General features: G+C 46.5%; 1 protein-coding gene across 1 annotated transcript; it reads left to right on the forward strand.

The window, feature by feature from the left end:
- Positions 1 to 9,943: 9,943 nt before the first annotated feature.
- actb2 (actin, beta 2) lies at positions 9,944 to 13,997 on the forward strand. Its single transcript, XM_053442689.1, has 6 exons — positions 9,944 to 10,063; positions 11,465 to 11,594; positions 11,706 to 11,945; positions 12,334 to 12,772; positions 12,884 to 13,065; positions 13,175 to 13,997. Exons 2-6 carry the CDS (start codon positions 11,472 to 11,474, stop codon positions 13,316 to 13,318), a joined length of 1,128 nt encoding a protein of 375 aa, XP_053298664.1. The 5' UTR covers positions 9,944 to 10,063; positions 11,465 to 11,471; the 3' UTR covers positions 13,319 to 13,997.
- The last annotated feature ends 8,010 nt before the right edge of the window (positions 13,998 to 22,007 follow it).

Consider the following 22,007-nt stretch of genomic DNA (forward strand, 5'->3'; position numbering starts at 1 on the left):
TTGTGTTTTTTTCATTGAAAGTGTGAAGCCGCACTGACACACACACACACACGCACACACACACACACACACACATACAAACACAAAGAGAAGGACATTTAAATGTCCACCTCTGCATTTTCCAATTACTGAAACATGACGGGAAGAGAAGTGAAATATTTCGAGCTGTGAATTTCCCCGTTTAGTCAGAACCCCCCCCACACACACACACACATTCACACTGATGGGCAGACACATGCACACAATTTAAAACACACAATACTACTCAGTTTCATCACTGACACGTTGATGTTAGATGCTTTGCCTGTGTGTATTCGCAGGTCTGATGAAGACACAAAAACACATCTACATCCACAAACACACACACACAGAGACACACACACACATAATTTCCCAGTCCTTGGGGGTGAAGCCGATTTCCTTGAGACGGCATCCCATGTGACCTGACTTGCATTCCTCAGATTGTTGTCATGTGACAAACTTAAAGATCTCCTTTTATGGACGTCAGTGTTAACAGGAGGATGTGGCCTCACTAATGCACACCCAGGTCCACACACACACCCAGGTCCACACAGACACACAAAGGAAGAATGCACACAAATACACACTCACACTTTCCTGCCAACTCAAACACAAATAGAGACAGAAAACTGTGAGGGGGCGAGGGAGTGGTGAAATGAGACTGGCAGCGATGTCATCCTCCTCCTTCATGGGTTCAGAGACTTTCGTTGTGACAAACTGCTGAACTGAATCCTGACCACAACTCATACTGGGAACAAAGATTCAAATTTTTATTAAAACCATTGTGCAAATGTAAAATGGGGACAGAAATGTTGTCCCTGCTAATATGTTCAGAACTGCAATTGTCTCCTTTGTCAGTGTCATACTTTTTCTCTCAGGTCTTGGTTGTTTGTCCGGTTCATTGTGTGATTGTGTCCAGGTTCCCCTCTCCCTCTCCCTCTCCCTCCCCCTCTCCCTCTCCCTCTCCCTCTATCCTCAAGCTATGTAATGTAGACAATAAAATATTTGGGGTGGGGTTTGACCTGTAACCCAATTTCTCCCCCAACGTCCCCCATGGAGAATGTGAGGCAGTTTATCGGCCTCGCAGCCAAAACATCCCAAAAGGAATCCAAACAGTTTTCAGGTTCTCTGTCCTCTACTGCAAAATAAACATTATAAGAAAAACGAGATGCAGAAGTGTAAAGTCTGTTCATCTGCTGTGGAGATTGAAGCTGAGGTCAATGATCGTCCGTCACCCGTGCTCACTAACACAGATTAAACCAACGATACATAAAGTGAACATTAATAAACTTAAACGTGGCTCCTACAGGAGGTCGAGGTTTTTCTGATCGCACAACTGATCCTAAAGCTGCTTTCAGACATGAATGAATCACGCAACACACTCTTAATCATCCGATAATATTTTACGGCAGTAGCGTTGAAACTTTATTGATTGCCGTAGAAAAAGTCGCACAATTTGAACTGTTAAAATACCACAATCTGCCCCTAAAAGACCCAGCTCTTCATATGTGATGTGAACTCGCTGAGTTTTCCTAAAACCCAAAAGGCTTTGACCTGATTGTCTGCAGCGGTAATTATGCCGTTAGATAGGTTTTGAATTTGTCCTCAAAATGATGAGTAAAGAAAGTAAAAGACACCGAGAGACTTTCTTTGTCCCCCTCTCTGTGCATTGTTATAGGTTTCTTCAGGGAGTTAAAGTCTCCCAGATGGACAGAGAGTCTCTCACTGACACATTACATCACACCGTACTCATATAACAATCTGCTGCACAATAACACAATGTACCGCTGCTGCTGCTGCGTAGCCCTGGGAGGACTTTGTCCGAGCCCCGGCTGTAAAGCAAAGCTACTCTGCTGCACTAAGCTTAAAGATCAGTGCTGCCATGAGTGATTAAGAGACTTCCAGTCACACACGTATACACACAGCAGGTATTACCAGGCAGGCGACACACGTCCATGGGGATAGGATGCTAAGTCATGAGGGAGAGGAGGGGATGGACAACAGGAGGAGAGAGGAAGAAAAGAGAGGACGATGGAGGTGAATAGTGTGGAGCAGTTATGAAGTGGTGGGTCAAGAAAAGATGGAGGAAAAGGTGTGGCAGTGGTTTGGTTTTTTTCTATGAATTCCCTGCTGCTGGTCTCCAGGAGCCGGCTCGCCACTTCCTCTCTACCCCCATTTCCTGCCTCTGCTGCTGCCCTATGTCCTTATATGGCAGCCGCCGGCAGCCAATCAGAGCGGAGCAGGCAGCTCATTCAAACGGCGAGTGGAGTGAGAGAGAGGAGAGAAGGGTGGGAACTGCAAACAGAAAAGAACAGTGCTGCACCGTACAAAACAATGTAGCACACACACATACACATACACGCACACACAGACACACACACACACAATCTGCCTGCTGGCTTTGGAACAAAACAGGAGGTGTTACAATACAACAAAGCAACGCAACGCATGCAAACTTTACTCAGCAATTCAGGCCACTGGGTGCAGGCTGCAGCGCCGCATTAAAGTTGTTCTTTGGTGGAAAACAGAGAGGGTGGGCTTGATTACTATGCAGAGGAGAAGGGAGGAGGAGGAGAGGAGAGGAGATAGATTTCCAGAGGAGTGTCTGGACGGAGGGATGACTTGACATCCTGCTGAAATTCCTGTGCATTTGCTTATCTCAATGAATCAGTGGTTCACACCTGATTGAGTGTTTGTCATAGTTAAACATAAAGGGCAGAGAGATATGAAACGATACTGGCAGGATGATGAGAGAGAGGGAGGAGGCATGACGAGCTGCAACATTACGTAAAGAGCGTTCCACAGAGCCGAGTGCCAGGGACTGTGCAGACCAAAGTGCATGGGCGTGTGTGGGTGGCTGACCTCCCTCGCTGCACAGTCGGGGGGGGGGGGGCAGCGGAGGAAGGAAAGTCAGGAAGTAGGAGCAGGGCCTTCGCCGGTCAAGAGCCTCTCTGCTGCCAGACGAGCCAATCAGAGGGCTGGCTGCATGTTGAGGGGAGCCAATCTGAGAGGAGCGAGCCCTCCCACTGAACAGAGACAGATGGCAGAGGAAAGATAAGCTTCCCTGGGTTCTCCACCATGCAGGGGTGGAATAAGGAGTGTGCATGTGCATGTGTGTGTGTCCATGTGTGTGTGTCAGAGACGTAGAATTAGATACAGAGATAGATAAGTCCTCTTAGCCTGACTGAGCAGTAAAGATAGATTAACTTCACATGTTAAATATGTAGAAACTTACTAAACAAAAACACATTCCAAAGTAACACAGCGTACACAACCCAGCGTGGTTTCACTACGTGGGTTCAGCTTCGACATTAATGGTCAAGACCAGACACCTGAGTTTCACCTCACGGCCTCAAAAGGCACCTCAGTCTCTACCTCGGGCCAATGGGAGGCCGGGTCGTGTGAGTGAAGGAGGCACAGGAAGGAGAAGACGGACAGTGGTCCTGGTGTGTGCTCACGAGGAACAGAAAAACATTCTGAGAAGCCCCACGGCCTCAAGCGCTGCATGTGGTTATTGCATCAGTTTGGTCGTTTTTTAGAGAAGCTCCCTTTGTCTGAGAGGAAAAAAGTCTGAAATCTGGGTTAAACTCGTCAAGCCTCCGATCAGATAACACAAATAAGTTTGAGTTTCAAAGCGCCTGTTCTCCCGAGCAGCTGTGAACGTCTGATCGATTATCGGCTGAAGACCTTTCTCATTAGTTTGGAAGCCGGCTCTAACAACTCACATTGGTTTCCAAGCCCCACACCGGGAGCTGGAGAGAAACCAGCATGAGTTGTGACACAGTTTTCAAAGAGGAAGTGCAAAGCCTGAAAAACAACACAAATGTGTTGGGATCCTCAGAACAATATGTGCTTTGTATTCTGAACGACTTGTTGTTCTGCTGTGGATGAACTCACCAAACAGTTGAGTGGATTCAAAGGACTAGTGTGTGTGTGGCTAGGTTTGATAAATGATGAATGATGCTGGTCATGATACTGTGGCCAATAAAGTGTGTATGTGCACAAGTGTGTGTGTGTGGGTAAGAAGTGGGGGGTTGGAGTTAAGGATCCATTTGGGCCCTAAATGGGAAGCTAATCCAATCGGCGCAACAAACAGGCCAGCTGGCGGGCAGGACACACACACACACAACACACACACACACACACACACACACACACACACACACACACACACACACACAGCTGGTAACTGGCCCGTGCCTCGGAGTCAGACTTATCACCACGGTGACCCGCGGATCAATGACGCTGCAGTCTAGCAATCTATTGGCTGTATCGGGTTGGGGGTTGCTGGTGGAGCGAGGGAGGAGGTGGTGGTGGTGTGTGTGTGGGGGGGGTGGGGGGGGTGAGGCAGGAAGGGGCTGAGGGAAGACTGGTGAATAGTTCTTCCCTCTCTGAAACCATCACCACTCACAGATGGCAAACAATTGCTCAGTCAGTCACTTTTCAACAGGCTGCATGGCCGGATGGAAAGGCCTCCTTAGCGAGATGGGGCGGGGGGGGGGATGAAGAAAGAAAGATGCTGACAGACGCAACTTCTTCAACATTGTCAAAGCTAAAGTTTGACATTAAAGCACAATAGTACACACATCCTGGAATAACACTAGTTTGATGACAAGATGAATGTAAAGATTAAAACCACAAAGCAGAATAATTTAGCTTAGCACAAACACTGGAGACAGGGCTCACAGCTAGCATACGATAGCAACGATATTTACGAATACGAATAACTTGCACATTTGTGGTTTGTCTTGGTTCGATCCCGGCTCATCCCGTCTGCATGAGTCTTGGTTTAAATACTAAACCCAGAGTTGCCTTCTACACACCATTGGTATACAAGTTATTGTGTGTTAGAGAAGAAGAGTACATAACTTGGCTATTTAGCTAAAACACAATACAAAATGCCATGAATTTACAATTAAGAGGTCGGATTTTGATATTCTTTTGGACAGATCCAGGCCTCAGCTTCATATTTACTGTGTTACATGAATGTGGTATCGGCCTCATCTGACCCTCTGCTCAAAAACCAAGTGTAATTAAGAAAGTGTCAAACTGGTAATTTAAGCACCTTAGCCATTCATCTAAAAGATTAAAATTCCCAACATTGCCTCATTCAGTTTGACCTTTTACATTTTCGTACGTATTACTTCACATTGCAGTGAAGCAACAGTTTAAACTCCAGAATATGACAAGTGTGACGCTTTTCCAAGATGTCAGTAAATACTTCTCCTTCATAAATAACACACACACACACACTGATCCATCTGGTTTCATCTCATCTCACACTACTGGTTTCCAGTCCCTCTTTGAATGTCCACATTTCCAGCACAGAGCTTTCAAACTCACTTATGACTAATGGCAACTAATGTTTTTTGTATTGAACTGCAGTCCTGCTGTCTCCCAGTGAGGCTGCAGATGTTTAACTCTCTGTGGGTGTGTGTGTGTGTTTGTGTGTGTGTGTGCGGGAGTGTTAAGTCCATGGGTTTGTAATAAGTCTCCATGAAATCAATGCAAGTCTGATGACACGAGTGACACAAAGAGGAAGGAGAGAAGACACCGTAAATGAAGATGGAGAGTAGTTAATGGAAGTGAGTTTGACAACAATGGTCCTCTCAGGGTTCCAGAGTGAGGAGAAACTTGTGGCATCTTTACTCATTAAGGGAACAGGAAGTCCTGGTGGGGCGGGTGCAGTATAACGCAGGGAGGGGCGGCGCTGCACAACAGACTGTTTCTTCTGTGGAGCTGCTGCTAACCGGCTGCTCGTTGCCTTATTTGAAGAGAAAACCCCGAGTCTGTGACGTCACGGGGGGGGGGGGGGGGGGGGGGGGGGGGGACGGACGTCACAACAGCTTCAATTCATTAGTAAACATTGAGACTCCACAGTCACACACGCATGCTCAAAGGCACACAGGCATGAATGGTTTGTACGGTTGTGTCTGGGTTTGGGCTTTTAAATGGTCAAAACCTGTTTCTTACTGGGTTGACTGGCTGGTGATGTGTCAGCAGCGTGTCAAGCGTGTAGCCTGACCCTCACACACACAGTCAGACACGTATGTGCGCCCTCACTCAGATCACACAGCAGAACTTAGCAGGGAGCTCTGAATGACTCACACACACCTCCATCATCATCAAAGATTGCATTCGGTTACGATTACCCGCGTCCGTTTCAGTTTTTTTTTTTCTTTGAATCACAAACCACGGAGTCACTGATTAACTTATCACATGGCCGCGGTGAATCCTGACTTCAGCAGGACAAAGGAAAAACATTCATGAGATCACTTGTCATTTATGAAGCTCACATGATATAAAACAAAGGCCCAAAACACATGATTACATAGCAGTAAAAAAGTAGATGTTTAAAAACATTTATTAGATTAGATTAAGAAGTCATTATATAAAGTAATGGTTTGTTTTTGGGGGATTACAGTTTTTATGCATAATGAAGCTTTAGAGGAAACGACAGATGCTCTTACGTCACTCGGCTCAGAAGGAAGGAAGGAAGTCTCACGGAAATCTGCTCAGTTGTTTTTGTGTAATGTTGTTAACAAACCAACCAGTGAGCAAATCAGGTGTAAAACCCCAACTTGCATGACTCTGACTCAAAGAACCAAAATCTGCCGCCTTGCACTTTTGAATCTCACCACAAAACATGACTCCCCAGGTTGCTCGGAAACTATTCATGTCACATGCACCCAAAAAAAACTAGGCCTAAATATAAACATAAAACTTGTGTGTTTAATGTGTATGTTAATGTACAAGCTTAACTTTATTTAATCAAATAGAGTTATTTGTTTTATTCCGACTAACTCAAACACTTAAGTAAATGTTACTTTACATTGATAAAGTTACATGGATATTTAATATGTATTAACCCAACAATTCACCTGCTTGAAAACCTTTGTTCCAGCTGACTCTGGATCAGGTGAGCTGCTGAACACTCGTCACGTTCCAGGTGTTTCAGCACTTTCACGGCTAAATTACAGTTATTTTCAGTCGCTCTCTGTCTCCACCCCCGACCACAAAGGGCAGGTTTAACCTCAGAGCTCCTACTTGCTGCTGCTGTTAACGTGACACTTAGCTTCACAAGTGGTCTATTTACAGAACTAATGATCAACATGTCAAGTGTTTATGTATAAACTCCTGCATGGAAGAAAGATTCCCAGACGAATTCTTCAGGTGGCTTCATGGCACTGAGGACCTTGGCAGGGCGGCCCGGCTTAAGACAGTCTGCGTCTAGTTGGCACCCAGGACATAAACACACACACACACACACACACACACACACACACACACACACACACACGGTGTTATGATACATGAGAGGAGTCTATCCAGGACAGTATTCCAAGCACTTGTCGTGTAAATTCCCCCTGATGGGTGTTGACAACACGACACTTAACCACCGTCGTCTCACTTACTACTAGTGGGCTGCACACACACACACACACACACACACGAATGTAAAGACATGCATGTCCAAAGTCCTGCTTACCTACGCTGACAGGAAACATATTCAACACAATGAAACTTATTTGAACTCTAATTTCTCTCTTTATTCTGGAGTCGATGGGTTCAGGAGTAAACTGGGCTGGGCCAGAATAATGATTCACTCCCACTTGAAGGTGCAAACACATAGTTAGAGCCACACACACACCCTGAAGTCTGGATTAAACATTTCCCAGTCAATCCCTGCTCATTCCGTTCCAGCGTTAACATGGAGAAACCTTCATCTCAGCTTGTTTCTGTTCACATCTCTGTTAACAGCATCACCTGGACGCACACACTGTACTTCACCCTAGCACCACATCATTATCACCAAATTCGACTTAACACGGGCTCACATAGATCACACAGAGATTACTGGGTGTGAGATCTGACTGTTAACGATGGGACCTAGGGCCTGTAAATCAATAAAAGGGCCCAGTGGACCTTTGACCATCTCAAGTGCCCTTCAACCCAGGCTGTGTGAGTCTTTCTCAAGAAATCTAGCTCCGATTGTCACCTGTCATTCAAATAATTTGAGTTTTGGACCAAGGTGAGACTGAACTGCGTTTGGAAACAACAATTCTGTTGGATCTGAAATCTGCTGCTTAAGTTTATCAAAATCTGGAGGGTCAGAGAGATGAAAGGAGCTCTGTCTCCCACTGGAGAGTCCCTGAGCTGCAGCTAAATGAAAGAGGCCGCATGAGTCATGTGGGGACGACAGCAATGTCCATTTAAAGCCAATTCGAAGGGCATGAATGAAGTGAGGAAGAGAGGAAGAGGCCCACAAATAAACAGACACACAGGATGTGATAGGAGAGACAGAGGAAGAGGAAGTGGTAAAGGAGGAAGGAACAGACTCGCTGCGTCTCTCAGTGACCACATGCGGTTACAACTTGAGGTCGTCCTGTCGTTCTAGTAATGCAAACACAAATGAATAAAATCGAGTTAAAGAAGAGATAGATGACAGAGGGATGTAGGGGCTAGGCGAGAGAGAGAGAGAGAGAGGGAAATTGAGAAGAGGTGAAAAAGAGAACAGTGTCAGAGGGCGGAGGAGCATAACTTATGATAAGACCACAGCCTGGTGGAGTGTGGAATGTTAACATGGTGAATCAGGGAAGGAAATGTTACTGTCCTGCAGGCCCGAGGACCAGAAGCCCTGAAATCTCAGTCTGAGAATGTGTCACATGGGCCTCATCAAAGAGGCGGCGGGAGAAAGAAAAAAAAAGTTTTACAAGTTTAGCTGCAAGTGGAAAATAACACGATGTGTGTGTGTGTGTGTGTCAGTGATTTATTTGATAAAGGGGAATGAAAACTGTGATTTTAAGGCACTTCCTGTCTCGTAGTGAAGAAAAAGGTCAACTAACGTGACCGCAGAGGAAGCAGCAACTGAAAACCTCCACTCATCATGTAGTTTGGTCATTATATTATATTTTTGGTCACATGGTTTTTGGATATTATTTAACTCTCCCTTTAAACATTTAGACCATTGTATTTCAGTCTGTGTGTGTGTGTGTGTGTGTGTGCTAATCTTTCTATAGTTATGAGGGCCAATAAATGTGTTGTTGAGGGTTAAGAGTTTAGGGTTAGAATTAGGTTTAGGATAAGGGTTAGGGTTGGGCATTCAGATTCCACATTTCCCCATTGTGGGACTAGTAAAGGATTATCCTATCTTATCTCATCTCAGTTGTGATGGTTAAGGTCAGGACAAGGGGCTGAGGAATGCATCATGTCAGTGAGTGGCCTCACAAGTATAGAGAGACGAGTGTGTGTGTGAGCAAAGATTTAGGTGGAGCCCCTTGTCTGCAGAGACGAAAAAATAGTTGATCGATAACTGCACACTATCAGAAGGCGTTGGCTGCACATGAGCAACAAACAATACAATAACCCCCCCCCCCCCCCACCCTCTGTGTGTGTTGTCATATGTGTTATGTGTGTTGTGTGTTTGACCAGCTGCTTCTTTTCAAAGTGGACGACAACACCAGCGTGGCCTCGTGTCCCGAATGGTCTGAGATATGAACCAGTGTCGGGAGGATCCCATAGGAGTGGAGAGCAGCGGCGCTGGGCCTGAGCAGCCTGCACAGGGAGGAGCCCTGCAGCCGAGCGCTGAGCACAATAAAACATAGAAACCGTTATAAAGAGGCAGGTGCGGGTCGTTGATCTCACACGTATTCACCTTTTAAACACTATTAAACATGTGTAGAAAACCCTACAATCATACATTATCCTCACTAGGCCTCACTACACTGATCCCCCCACCCCCCCTTCTCCCCTCTCTCTCTCTTTATTCTCTCCTTCACTATCATCGCTGCCTGAAACTCGCGAGCGCCCAGTGCACCGCGGCGTGCGCGCGTCGTGCCCCAGTGTGTGACGCTGGACCAATGGGAGCGCGCCATTCCGAAAGTTTACCTTTTATGGCTCGAGCCGGGCGACTGACGCGGTATAAAGGACGCGCGCCCGCAGCTAACGGATTCACTCTGAGCGCCGTCACACGCAGCTCGTGCAGGATATCACTTGCCTGGAACCGGTTCCCTTAAAGCGAAAAGCCCCCCCACCCAAAAAGGTAAGAGGACCAGCACGAGAAAAACAAGAGAAAAGACGAATAATGACGCGTTAGCATGTTGTAGATCTGTTTTATCATCGTCTCGGCTTCTGCGAATTTCTGCCTGTTTGAGATTTTAAAGAAAAGAAAAATGTAAAAAGAAAAGATGGCACCGGCCACGAGGCTCTTTGTCCCGCTTGCAAACGAACCGATCCACGTTAATTCTGCGGCACCAGGGCTTTAATTCCCCGGGTGGATGCTGCGGTGATGGCCGGGGACCGTTATGAATTACAGGTGCACTTTTTTTTTTTATAGAGGGAAGCCGGCTCGGAGGAATGTGCACCCTGCGGTCTTTGTCTCTCTTCCTGGTTGTGTAACTTTCATCTCAGCGTCATGCGGCTTCCAGTGATGCGGGTTTTTTAGTGTGTTAACCACGGGGAGGATGGTGTGAGAGAGAGACTCCGGGGTTCTGTGGGTTCGGATCCCGGCTGCTCCCTTTGTGCTCCCGATGCGGCGGGGTGTGACCTACTTTAGCTTACTAGCCTAGCCGCAGCATGCTAACTCTCAGACTGGGCACGGGAGCAGTTTTAAATCAAGATAAAATCCAACTCACTGGTTTTATTATGTGCACTTTCAGGGCGTGTCTCTTTTTTTCACTGGTATCTGATTAACCACCAGACTTTAATTAATGGAGCACGAGGGACACAGAAATGAGTATAAATCAAAAATGTAAAGGCTTTGATGAATTCAACAGTTTTCTCCTCGAATCGCAGCGTTTTCCCGTTATAGGAACGTGACGAAAGTGCGAATGGCAAATCCGCTAATCCCAGAAAAGGCGTGGCCTCCTGGAAATGGAGCAACGGTCAAGGACTCGAACATTAGACATGACGTCGTTATGCAACTATGTCTTTTGTGCGTTAACGTATTAAAAAAATATACTATTATACGAGACATCGTATAAGTGACTGCGTGAAGAGTCTCGTGTTCATTGAATTAATTAATGGATGAATAGATGTGACGCAGTGACGGTGAAGTAAGGTTTCTGATGGCGGACTCAAACTAGTGACCGCAGTGGACCAGCGGAGGGAGTGGTCCCGTCGCTCCGGGTGCGAGCGTGTCGAATGTTGCGTGTTTTTTTTTTCCTTCTCCCTCTGGCCTCGCGCCATGACGCCGGTAACCGCAAAGCTGCTGAAAACCGAGCCATGTCCTTATATGGTAATAAGAGAACGCAGCGCCACTTCCTTTTGTCTGGCGAGGATCGGAATGTGCAGGGCGAGTGCTCCTCCTACCGGCCGACGTGGCGAACTGCAGCTGAAAACGTTCACAGGAAGTGACGTTAGAGCGTCATCATGGCTGCTGGGAAGTGGATGAGTGACTCCAGAGTAACTAACAGTTTCTTCTTCTTCTCTCTCTCCTCTATAGTTCAGCCATGGAAGATGAAATCGCCGCACTTGTTGTTGACAACGGATCCGGTATGTGCAAAGCCGGATTCGCAGGAGACGACGCCCCTCGTGCTGTCTTTCCCTCCATTGTTGGTCGCCCCAGGCATCAGGTGAGCCATGTCAAACTCTCTTTCTATATAGTTTACTTTTGACTTTTTTTGAAGGTATAAATCTCTATTGTGACACTGTTAACTAAACATGTTTTCTGATGTCTTGTCCAGGGAGTGATGGTGGGTATGGGCCAGAAGGACAGCTACGTAGGAGATGAAGCCCAGAGCAAGAGGGGTATCCTGACCCTGAAGTACCCCATCGAGCACGGTATTGTGACCAACTGGGATGACATGGAGAAGATCTGGCATCACACCTTCTACAACGAGCTGAGAGTCGCCCCTGAGGAGCACCCGGTCCTGCTCACAGAGGCCCCCCTGAACCCCAAAGCCAACAGGGAGAAGATGACCCAGGTACAAACCCCTTCCTGTGCACACATGGTTCTTCATTCCTAGTTGCCTCATTCATTTCCTCCTTGATTTCCTCTTCTATTCCATTCTCACTTGCTCCTTCCTCCCCCCTCTCCTCCAGGACCTCTCTTCTATAAGATGATCTATCATCAACAGGTCTCTCTTGACTGTGTGCCTTCTCTGCACTTGTGTTTAATGTGTTATCTGAGCCAGAGTGGCACCTAATGGGCATCTGACATGCACCAGTGTGAAGGAATGCTGACTTTTACACCTTTTTTCTACTAACTTCAGTCTGAGCCTCACTCTATTGCATGAAGTTGGTGCAGTGGCCACAAAAGTTAAACACTCTAGTGTTTGGTAAACACTAAAATGTTCTCCCCTCCCCTTACAGATCATGTTCGAGACCTTCAACACCCCCGCCATGTACGTTGCCATCCAAGCTGTGCTGTCCCTGTACGCCTCTGGTCGTACCACTGGTATCGTCATGGATTCCGGTGATGGTGTGACCCACACAGTGCCCATCTACGAGGGTTACGCCCTGCCCCACGCCATCCTGCGTCTGGATTTGGCTGGCCGAGACCTCACAGACTACCTCATGAAGATCCTGACAGAGCGTGGCTACTCCTTCACCACCACAGCCGAGAGGGAAATCGTGCGTGACATTAAGGAGAAGCTGTGCTACGTCGCCCTGGACTTCGAGCAGGAGATGGGCACCGCCGCCTCCTCCTCCTCCCTGGAGAAGAGCTATGAGCTGCCTGACGGACAGGTCATCACCATCGGCAATGAGAGGTTCCGTTGTCCAGAGGCCCTCTTCCAGCCTTCCTTCCTCGGTACGTATCCAAACTGATGCCCAACACACATTACATGTTAAAAAACATACTTCACCTTTTTTATGGGTGTTCTACACTTTCACTAACTGAGTATTTCCATTTTCCTCTCAGGTATGGAGTCCTGTGGAATCCACGAGACCACCTACAACAGCATCATGAAGTGTGACGTCGACATCCGTAAGGATCTGTACGCCAACACCGTGCTGTCTGGAGGTACCACCATGTACCCCGGCATCGCCGACAGGATGCAGAAGGAGATCACAGCCCTGGCCCCATCCACCATGAAGATCAAGGTGAGCTGACGTGTTGCACAACAGAGTCACTGCTGCTTGCATCGAATTATCAGGAGATGTTAAATCAGAAAGCTCTGGTGTCCTAACGTTTTGTTTTGTCTCTCTGCAGATCATTGCCCCACCTGAGCGTAAATACTCTGTCTGGATCGGAGGCTCCATCCTGGCTTCCCTGTCCACCTTCCAGCAGATGTGGATCAGCAAGCAGGAGTACGATGAGTCCGGCCCCTCCATCGTCCACCGCAAATGCTTCTAAACAGACTGTTCCTCCTCTCCCTCCCCAACCAAACGCCCAACAACTTCAGCTCTGTGCAAAACAACCACACCACACATCTCTCATACACACTCAGGCGCAGAGCCTAGATGACCAACTCATTGGCATGGCTTCAGTTATTTTTGGCGCTTGACTCAGGATTTTAAAACTGGAACGATGGAGACAGTAATGTTTGGCTAGGTTTAAAAAGAAAAAGCACCCCAAGGTTCTGCAGTTGCATCTGGGGACTTCAAAATGTACATTTGTTTTTTTTCTTTTAGTTTTATTTTTTTCGAGTCATTCCAAATGTTTGTTAACTGCATTGTTCAGACACATGGTTCCAAATGTTAACTGCATTGTTCAGACACGTATTCGCCTCTGTGAAGGCTGCCCAGTGGTTGGCGCATACTTAAACATGGTTGTAGTATCGCTTGTATGTAAATTATGTCTGGGGTTTTTTGTACTTTCAGCCTTAAAAATATCTTGGTCCTGTTAATTTTCTTGTTTTTTGTTATGCAAAACCCAATCGTGACCTCTTCTTCCCCCTGTTGGAGGTTTCATCCCCGGGGTGGTGGGGCAAGGGGTCTCGAAGTGATGGGGTAACATGGGGTGCCAGACCGGTGGGGCCAACCTGTACACTGACTAAACAATCCCAATAAAGTGCACATGTGTTCCGACATGATGTTTGACTCTTGTCTGTCTTTTGAAATATTTGAAAACTCCTGAAATGAGAATCTTTGAACTTTGCCAGGAAACACTGGATCCTGGCAGAATAAGAAAATGATTAAGTTGTATGAAATGCTTCGCTGGTGGTTCTCTCAACACAAGATAAAATTAAACACATAAGATTTGAATGTATATCAGATAACTATATTCAGTTTCGACTCTACTCTTAACCTCAGGGGAAACTATCTAATGGGTTTCAAATTATTTTTAATTAGCACTTAATGTCTGAGTTTAGAATAAATGATACAAACTTTAGAATCCCCTATTACTCAAACAGGCCTGTGCTTCTCAACCTTGTTACATGAAAGCTGTCACATTCAGTGGCAGGAATCTGAGCCTCTGTCAAGAATTAAAATATTAAACTGGAATGTCACAGCTATGATCTCCAGTCCCCTCATGAAGCCACATTTAAATGGTGCACATTCACAAATGGCAGCCCCCTGAACATGCCTGAGATAAATAGGTTGAAGGGATTCTTCATTAGGTCAGGTTTGACCCCTCTAAAGAATTTCATGACTGGCCATTGTGTAATCCTGCTAACAAACACAGATAAACTGGTATTAATGAGCTATTGTCCTACACTGTTAACACACATGTGAATATAAACCATTCTAAACCTCAGGGATTTCATGGACACGGCCGCTGACCCCTGCAGCACGTAATGTCGGCCTCTCAGTGGAGTGATAAGACTTTTCTGTCGGAAACAGGATGACATAACCTGCTCAAACACAGAGGTGAGAGGTGACGGGTCCAGAGGTGCGCCTGCCTGAACATGAGGTATTAGTCAAACAGCATGAATCCTGGATGTCACAAGAGGATGTGAGAAATTTGTGAAGTTCACATATGGACCAGTGACTTAAGGTAACCTCAGATTACACATGGTGAGAGTCACATGGTATTTGAAAGCATCTGATAAAGTCACACAAACATAAACTTTGTCAAAGTCAACTTGTGAAGGACGTAGACGGGATTGAAAAGCTGTTACTCTCTTATCCCTGCTGTAAACTTATAAATAGACAGAACATATAAGTGCGGAACATATTAATCATTAAAAAAAGAACAAAACATAGTACAAAGTCAAAAGGCTCAGGGTCGATAAGATATGAATAGTGCATAACGCTTTATGGAAAGTAATGTACAAACATCGTGGGAGATAAATGGCAGCAGATGTAGTATAACAGCAGCATTTACAGTAAAAAAAACTAGTGCAGGTTTACATTGTTAATAAGTATAATCTGATTATCATTAAATGAAGTGTGACAGAGACTGACTATAACTTGTATCTTTTATTCGGTGACACGGTGTTTCTTTAAAGTGCTGGTTCCGTATCAAGTGTCAATATGTTTCCAATACAAGTAGCAGATTTATCACCACCTCCATTAAATCTGTATCTGCTGTATTCTGAACCCGTTTGCTCTCAGCTGCAGAAGGAAGCTTGTTTATCGGCTCGAAACATTTCCACAGTCATGCATCTCCACTTTCTATAATGGGTCCAGTATTCTTTCATATTTGCTCCGACACAAAAGAATTCTCCATCATAACCCGACTGTGAATCAACCCGCAGCAGTTACACGGTGTAGACAGGAGATGGCGATGAAGGCCTGTTTTTAGATTTCAACTCAACGTGAGATGTGAGTTAACGACACGCCTTCAAATTGATTTAACATTAAAAGCCTCTGAAAGGGAATAGATCTGGATTTTCTTAATGATTTGAATATTGTGTAGGATTCTCTGTCTTTGGATAATAAAGTTACATTTTATTTTTAATTTACTCTGGGAGGTATTATTGGATCCGACACTGCAATGGAACACATGAGAGTGCGGGAGTGTGTGTTTCATGAAGCAGCTAAGGAGCCTGGGTAGAGGTTATAGCACAATGCTGATGCTGACATTTTATTCCAGCTTCCCTGGAACGGCTGAAGTAGATTCACATTTCCTGTGTCCACATCTGAAAAGCGATCTCTCTCACATTTGCATATCGCAGAGATTGAAGGAGGATAAGATGGATGGCGCTGCTCCACCCTCATGTTCTATGCATCGCATCCTGTTTCTGTGTGTGACACCATCAGATCCAGTAATAACCACAGTCCTGCAGCGTCCATTAGTCTGGATGTCCCACTTCCATGCTGCATTCTCGAGGCTCCTCGTGATGTATGGTGATGCTGGCCGGCTGTGCGCATGCATACAGAAGTGTGTGTTTGCTCAGATATGAATTCATGTATGCGTCCATTAAGTCAGCCTGCACACACACTTCCAGCTGCACGCACACACACGCTGGAGATCCAGTGTGTTTGGTATTGGAAATTTATTCAATCTCACCGCAGCCCCCTGTGATTCTGCTGAGACTGCTTCCCTGTGATATCCTTTTACTGCCACGCCAGCAAAACACTCACTGCCAGGGTGTGTGTGTGTGTCTGTCTGTGTGTGTGTGCGTGTTGTAGCCTACTGTTTGTATCCAGGTTTAAGGTTATCATGCATGTGTGTGCGTGTGTGTGTGTGTGTGTGTGCTGTACTATGAATGTATAGTATTCAGGTTTGAGGTTATCGTTTGTGGTTTGTGTATGTATATCTGTGTAAGAGAGAGAGAGAGAGAGAGAGAGAGAGAGAGAGAGAGAGAGAGAGAGAGAGAGAGAGTGTGTGCGTGTGTATGCATGTGTGTGTATATGTGTGTGGTGTGTGTGTATGAGAGAAAGGGTACATGTGTTTTTTGCTTGTTGAGGTTATTGTGCTTGTGTGTGTGTGTGTGTGTGTGTGTGTGTGTGTGAAAAAGAGAGAGAAAGAGAGAGTGAGTGTGTGGGTGATTTTGCCTATTGTGGTTAGTGTGCACATGTGTGTGTGTGTGTGTGTGTGTGTTAGTTGCCTTTGCAGGTGGGAGAGCTGCAGGGGTTTGGGAAGGAGCCACACCAGCTCATCGGTGTAGAATTGTCCATAACAGCACATCGTCTTCCCCTGAGAGAGAGAGAGAGAGAGAGAGAGAGAGAGAGAGAGAGAGAGAGAGAGAGAGAGAGAGAGAGAGAGAGAGAGATCTGGACCAGTGAGTCTCCCTGTGTTCCTCCAGTCACTACAGCCGAGCAGCTTCCCAGCAGCTCCATCGCTCGGGTCACTGATCCACCCAGCGGTGCTCGTGTCCTCCCAACAGATGGAGCTGCTGGGCTGCGTGAGGCATGTAAAGTAGGTGAAAGGCAAAGAGAAGGCTACTACAGCTGACAGAAGGAGGCCAGGGGAGAATAATAGATCAGATTCTAATATTGCGGCTCATCCTTTTGCAGGCCGCAGAGTGATTTGCATTCGACCGAGGGTGACATGTGCACTGAGGGCCCAGCGCACCCCCCTCTGCACCGTGATGCCAGTGAATGTTATTCTGTTTGATTGACTCACTGCAGGTGGCGGCTGCTGACTGGGAGGAGGCGATAATAACTGATCACTGGGGTCATCGTTTAAAGTAGGGAGCAGGTTTTACATATCTCAGACTGATCCTGTGTACTCTGCAGAAAGAGACGTGAGGAGCTGCAGGGTGGAGGCCCTCCCTGGGGTTCACTGTCCTTTCCTTGAGGTTTCAGTGGCCCCGGCTCTCAGTGGAATCTGTTGCATCAGTGTTTCCTTAAAGGTTGTGGTATGGTTGTTTTTCTCTTTCTCTCGAGACAGACCTCATGATTTCACTGAGTCCTGTCACTGCAGGAAGAGAGAGACACCAAAACATACACACCCAGTGCGTTGCAAGTTTACCGGCGCGCCCTGCACGCACAGATGACTGCCCTCCCCATCCCCCATCGGGGTTTGGAGCAGTGGCAGATGGGAACCTCTTCTTGGTGGGACTTTTGTCTCCTCGTCTCAGTTATTTGCATTTGATTTAACTTAAACTGCAGTTCACCTCCAAGAAGGTTTTGTTTTCAGCCCCCTCCATTTGTTTGTTAGTAGGATTACGCAAAAACTACCAGACAGACTTTTACAAAAACAGTTTCCTTGATTTCTCAGATGATAATTAATGGATCTTGAGAAAATAAAACGAATTGAAATTTTGTTGCAGATCCAAATAAAAATCAGGATCTAGTCAATGTTGTTTCCTGAGTGGACTGTTGGGCCTCGGTGGAGATATGAGTTCTACTGAGTCTCATCCTCGTGTTCTTGTATGATATCATCGACAGGGAGAGTAAGTGGCAGATTTTGGGGGCAATTTTCTTCTAGCTGAAGTGATGCATGGGTGGTGGATCAGTACAAGGGCGATGTCTCAGGAGGAAGAGTGGGTCGTCCACTAACCAGAAGGTAGGTGGTTCGATCCCCAGCTCCTCCAATCTGTGTGCCAAAGTGTCCTTGGGCAAGACACTGAACCCCATGGATGTGCAGGCCTAGGGTGAGTGATGTGTGGTAGAAAGTGCTGCATATTGATGCACTGATCTACTATAGTATAACCTAATGTAATGTAATGTATGGTAACCACATGTATGACCGTGTACATATATGTTAACTAATCTCACTATATTGAAACAGTGATGAGACAGTATGACCAGAAATGAACAATTATAAAATCATAGTAATTTTAGTGACAGATAATGATCGTGTGCAGACAGCGATGTTCATTGTGTGTCTGTGTCATCTGACTGCTGCACATTCAGTTGTATGACTGTCAGGGCGGCGAGCGCCTGTGGCCGACTGTTTGTCCTCCAGCTCCAACCCCCACCCCCACCACCACCAGCCCTCCCCTGCAAGGCCCTGTCTGATGATTGGCAGGTACCCCATGAGGGCTGTGTGTGTGTGTGTACATGTGTGTGCCCGCCTCAAGTGGGGGGTTGGTGCGTGTGTGTATGTCTGGTATGTGCTGTTTTAGACTGAGCTGCATGTTAATAGCATATGTGGGTATGTGTGTGTGTGTGTGTGTCGCTGTTGGCACGTTTGTTTCAGTCCAACAGATAACATGACACTGCAATTAGCTTTCTTCAGCATGGTGTTATGGATTGGTCTTGCTGCAGTGCAGTGGCAGTCGCTTCCACAACAACGCAGTGCTTGTGTGGAGCGCTGGACAAGGTATGATGAATGATTCAGCCCCGTGGCCATGCAGGCGCTGTGTGTGTGGGAGGGAGCCGTTAGAGAGGGGCCACATAAAATATCTGGACCCTTGTTATTTATTACAGTTTGTCATTTATGGAGTATTGTAGAAAGAAGGTGTTATTGGGAACACGGCCATGCATTCATGCTTTAATAACTCCACCAGTGCAAGGTGAGATGTGCTCAGGGAAATGCTGCTGGTGAAGGAGTGGGTGCTTATGCAGGACCACATCATCCTGTATTTATTTATTTATGTATTTCTTTACCAGAGGAGTGGAAACTCCCCCTCCAACTGAATTAATCAATGCTGTCTCTGAGCTGTGTCCCCTGTGGGTTAATGCGGCCACATGCCTGCCCGGGGCAAATCAGATAGTCTGGCCTCCAAATCAAATCATTTACCTGATCCTTCAGCTGATGTACAGGACAGAAGGAGCAGCACAAATATTTGGGCAGCCATGCAAACGGGTGGTTGATGTGAGATATGGTGTTTGGACGAAGAAGGAAAACAAGACGGGGGGAAACTGCAGCCTCAACATGATCTCATTGTGCACTCTTTAGTTGGATGAAGTGGTGGAGTGACTAACTGGTGGTGGTTTTAAGTTGCGTATTTTTGGCTCACAAATGGTGGTTTTCAGTACTTTTCCACTGCGGCTCCACATGGAGCTTGGATGCTTTAGATTGGACCGTCCTCAGAGACACAGTTGGTGTGTATAGGCTATAAAAAAACATAATCTACCAACTGGTCCCATCTGTTCCTGCGTCACAGCAAGAAGCTCTAACCTAGAAATAAAAACAGATAGTAGGCAGATCTGTTATTACAGTTACATGATGGCGGTGAGAGCCCTGCACATAAAGCACACATCGTTCCACTAATAAACTGTGGGCTGTTTTATGTCCACAGTGGAATACGAGATTTTGAATTAGTCTCCATTGGCTGATGGATGATTCACAGAAATGCACAAAGATTCATTTTTATCAACAGTAATTCAGAACTGATGCATTTTGACATAAATCAGATTATATTTTATTTAGCACAGATAATAAATGCATAGAAAAATTGCAAATAATACTATAAAGTAAAGGATGAGGGATATAAGTCAGTGGACATTACATTTACATGTATTTAATTAAATTAATGCATTTATCTAAAAAATAAATTATATATTGTTCTCCTTGTTATCAGGCTGTTTCATCAAATTGTATGAAAAGCACCGGGACGCTGCAGGACCCATTGAGCCGCCGCACACCCACCTCTGAGTGGAGATAACCCCCCACCAGCACCGCTGCATTTGACATGGAACAACAACAACCTGAAGCTGAAACCTGCCTCCTGCTCCCCGGGTGAGGAGGGAGCAACAATGGGGCCTTAATCTGAACCCATTGTCTGAATTCCCAGCCGGAGCGATTTGCAGAACAAAGGCCGGGGACACCGCTCTGATCTCCGCCTGGTAATTCCCTTCCCGGGTCCCTTCAGAGGTGACAGCCGCCGCGAGCAGGCGGGTCAGCGGGGTGAGGGCTGTAGCCGAGCGGCCTCTTCTGTTCCAGCTCGGTGGTGTAAAAAAATCAAATACACGACGTGTCGCCGCTTCACCCGGAACCACCACCATACTGCAGCGGGGCTTCCTCTCCGCTGCCGCCGAACTCATGCACCCGTAGGCGGCTGCAGCTCGGAGGATCGTCGCCCTGCTCGCTCCGCTCTCCCTCGGTGGTTTGAGCTCCAGCGCAGTCTCTCCCCCTACTGGAGCCGGAGGGCCGCCTTGAAACCGGTCCCCTCGTCAGGAGGAGGGGTTGGAGGAGTGGAGGGGTGGAGGAGTGGTGGGGGGTGGGCAGCTTGAAACCGCCTCGGATTTTTTTAATCAACATTTTTTGCAACTATGTAACAGAGGGCGGGTCAGATCAAAAGAAACGCGTGGATCCTGGTGATAAAGGTGCAGGGGCAGGAGGAGGAGCTGGGGGGGGTCATGTTATGGGGGTCAGAGCCCCAGGTCTGACCCCCCCCCACCCTCCTCCTGCATCTCAACAGAATGGCTCTAACTGAAAACCCCACTTTCCCTCCTCTTCTGATGCAAATCCACGTGTTGCCCTCGCCCGGCCTCGGCCACATTGTGCACGGGGACACATCCAGTGTTTCTGCTCCTACAGCGACTGCTCGGGGGCATCGTGCACAGAGAAGGCCCGGCTGCTACTCCTCGGTTAGAAAGTGTGGGCGAATCAAAACTGAAGGTGACCACAATGACAAGTCGCAGTAACGTTCATGCCTGGTATATGAGACACGGTCCTGGGTAATTCCTGGGGGTCCACTTTAACATCGAGGGTTAGGCCTCACTGTATTTTATAGAATAAAGAGCAGGTCTCTTCATACTGTCTATAATAAATAGACTCATACGATACCACGATCCGTTATTGATAGAAGAAATTCAATATTAAAACCCAAGTACAGAATAGAAATATAACTATATACATATATAAGACTTTCTCCAGAGTTTCACATATGAAAAACACACTCATATCAACTCAGAAATCCCCGGGACAGTCCGGTGAGGCGTAGCAGACAGGAGGCAGAACATCACGTGTTATCTCTGCTGTGGAGATCATGTATTGTTTTGTCAGATTTGTTGATGTCATCCTCAGATAAGTGTCTTGTTTTTTTGTCCTTCAGCTTTGGTCTGTTGCACATTATAGTTCCATTACGTCTCAGAGCTCGGAATTACCGACCTACGCCTAAAGCATGATGTGTTATTATGAACTGGTTTTGCTAACAAGTGCTAGCTGGCTAACGTTAACACTGCTCCTTTGTAACTGGGACAATATCAACTCAGGTAATTTGGGTGTGACGTCACCCAAACTATTCTGAACATCGAGGTGTGATGCAACGCGGAATAAGCCTCATCAACATCCCTCTTTCTGCCTCCCACCTCTCCTC

Source organism: Pleuronectes platessa, chromosome 16 (assembly GCF_947347685.1).
Source record: "Pleuronectes platessa chromosome 16, fPlePla1.1, whole genome shotgun sequence".
Taxonomy (NCBI): domain Eukaryota; kingdom Metazoa; phylum Chordata; class Actinopteri; order Pleuronectiformes; family Pleuronectidae; genus Pleuronectes; species Pleuronectes platessa.

Bases quoted from the DNA above. Each gene is read 5' to 3' on its own strand.
- actb2 (XM_053442689.1), top strand. From the start codon at position 11,472: ATGGAAGATGAAATCGCCGCACTTGTTGTTGACAACGGATCCGGTATG. The intron at 11,595-11,705 runs GTGAGCCATGTC...TGTCTTGTCCAG, and splicing joins TTGGTCGCCCCAGGCATCAG to GGAGTGATGGTGGGTATGGG. The intron at 13,066-13,174 runs GTGAGCTGACGT...GTCTCTCTGCAG, and splicing joins CATCCACCATGAAGATCAAG to ATCATTGCCCCACCTGAGCG.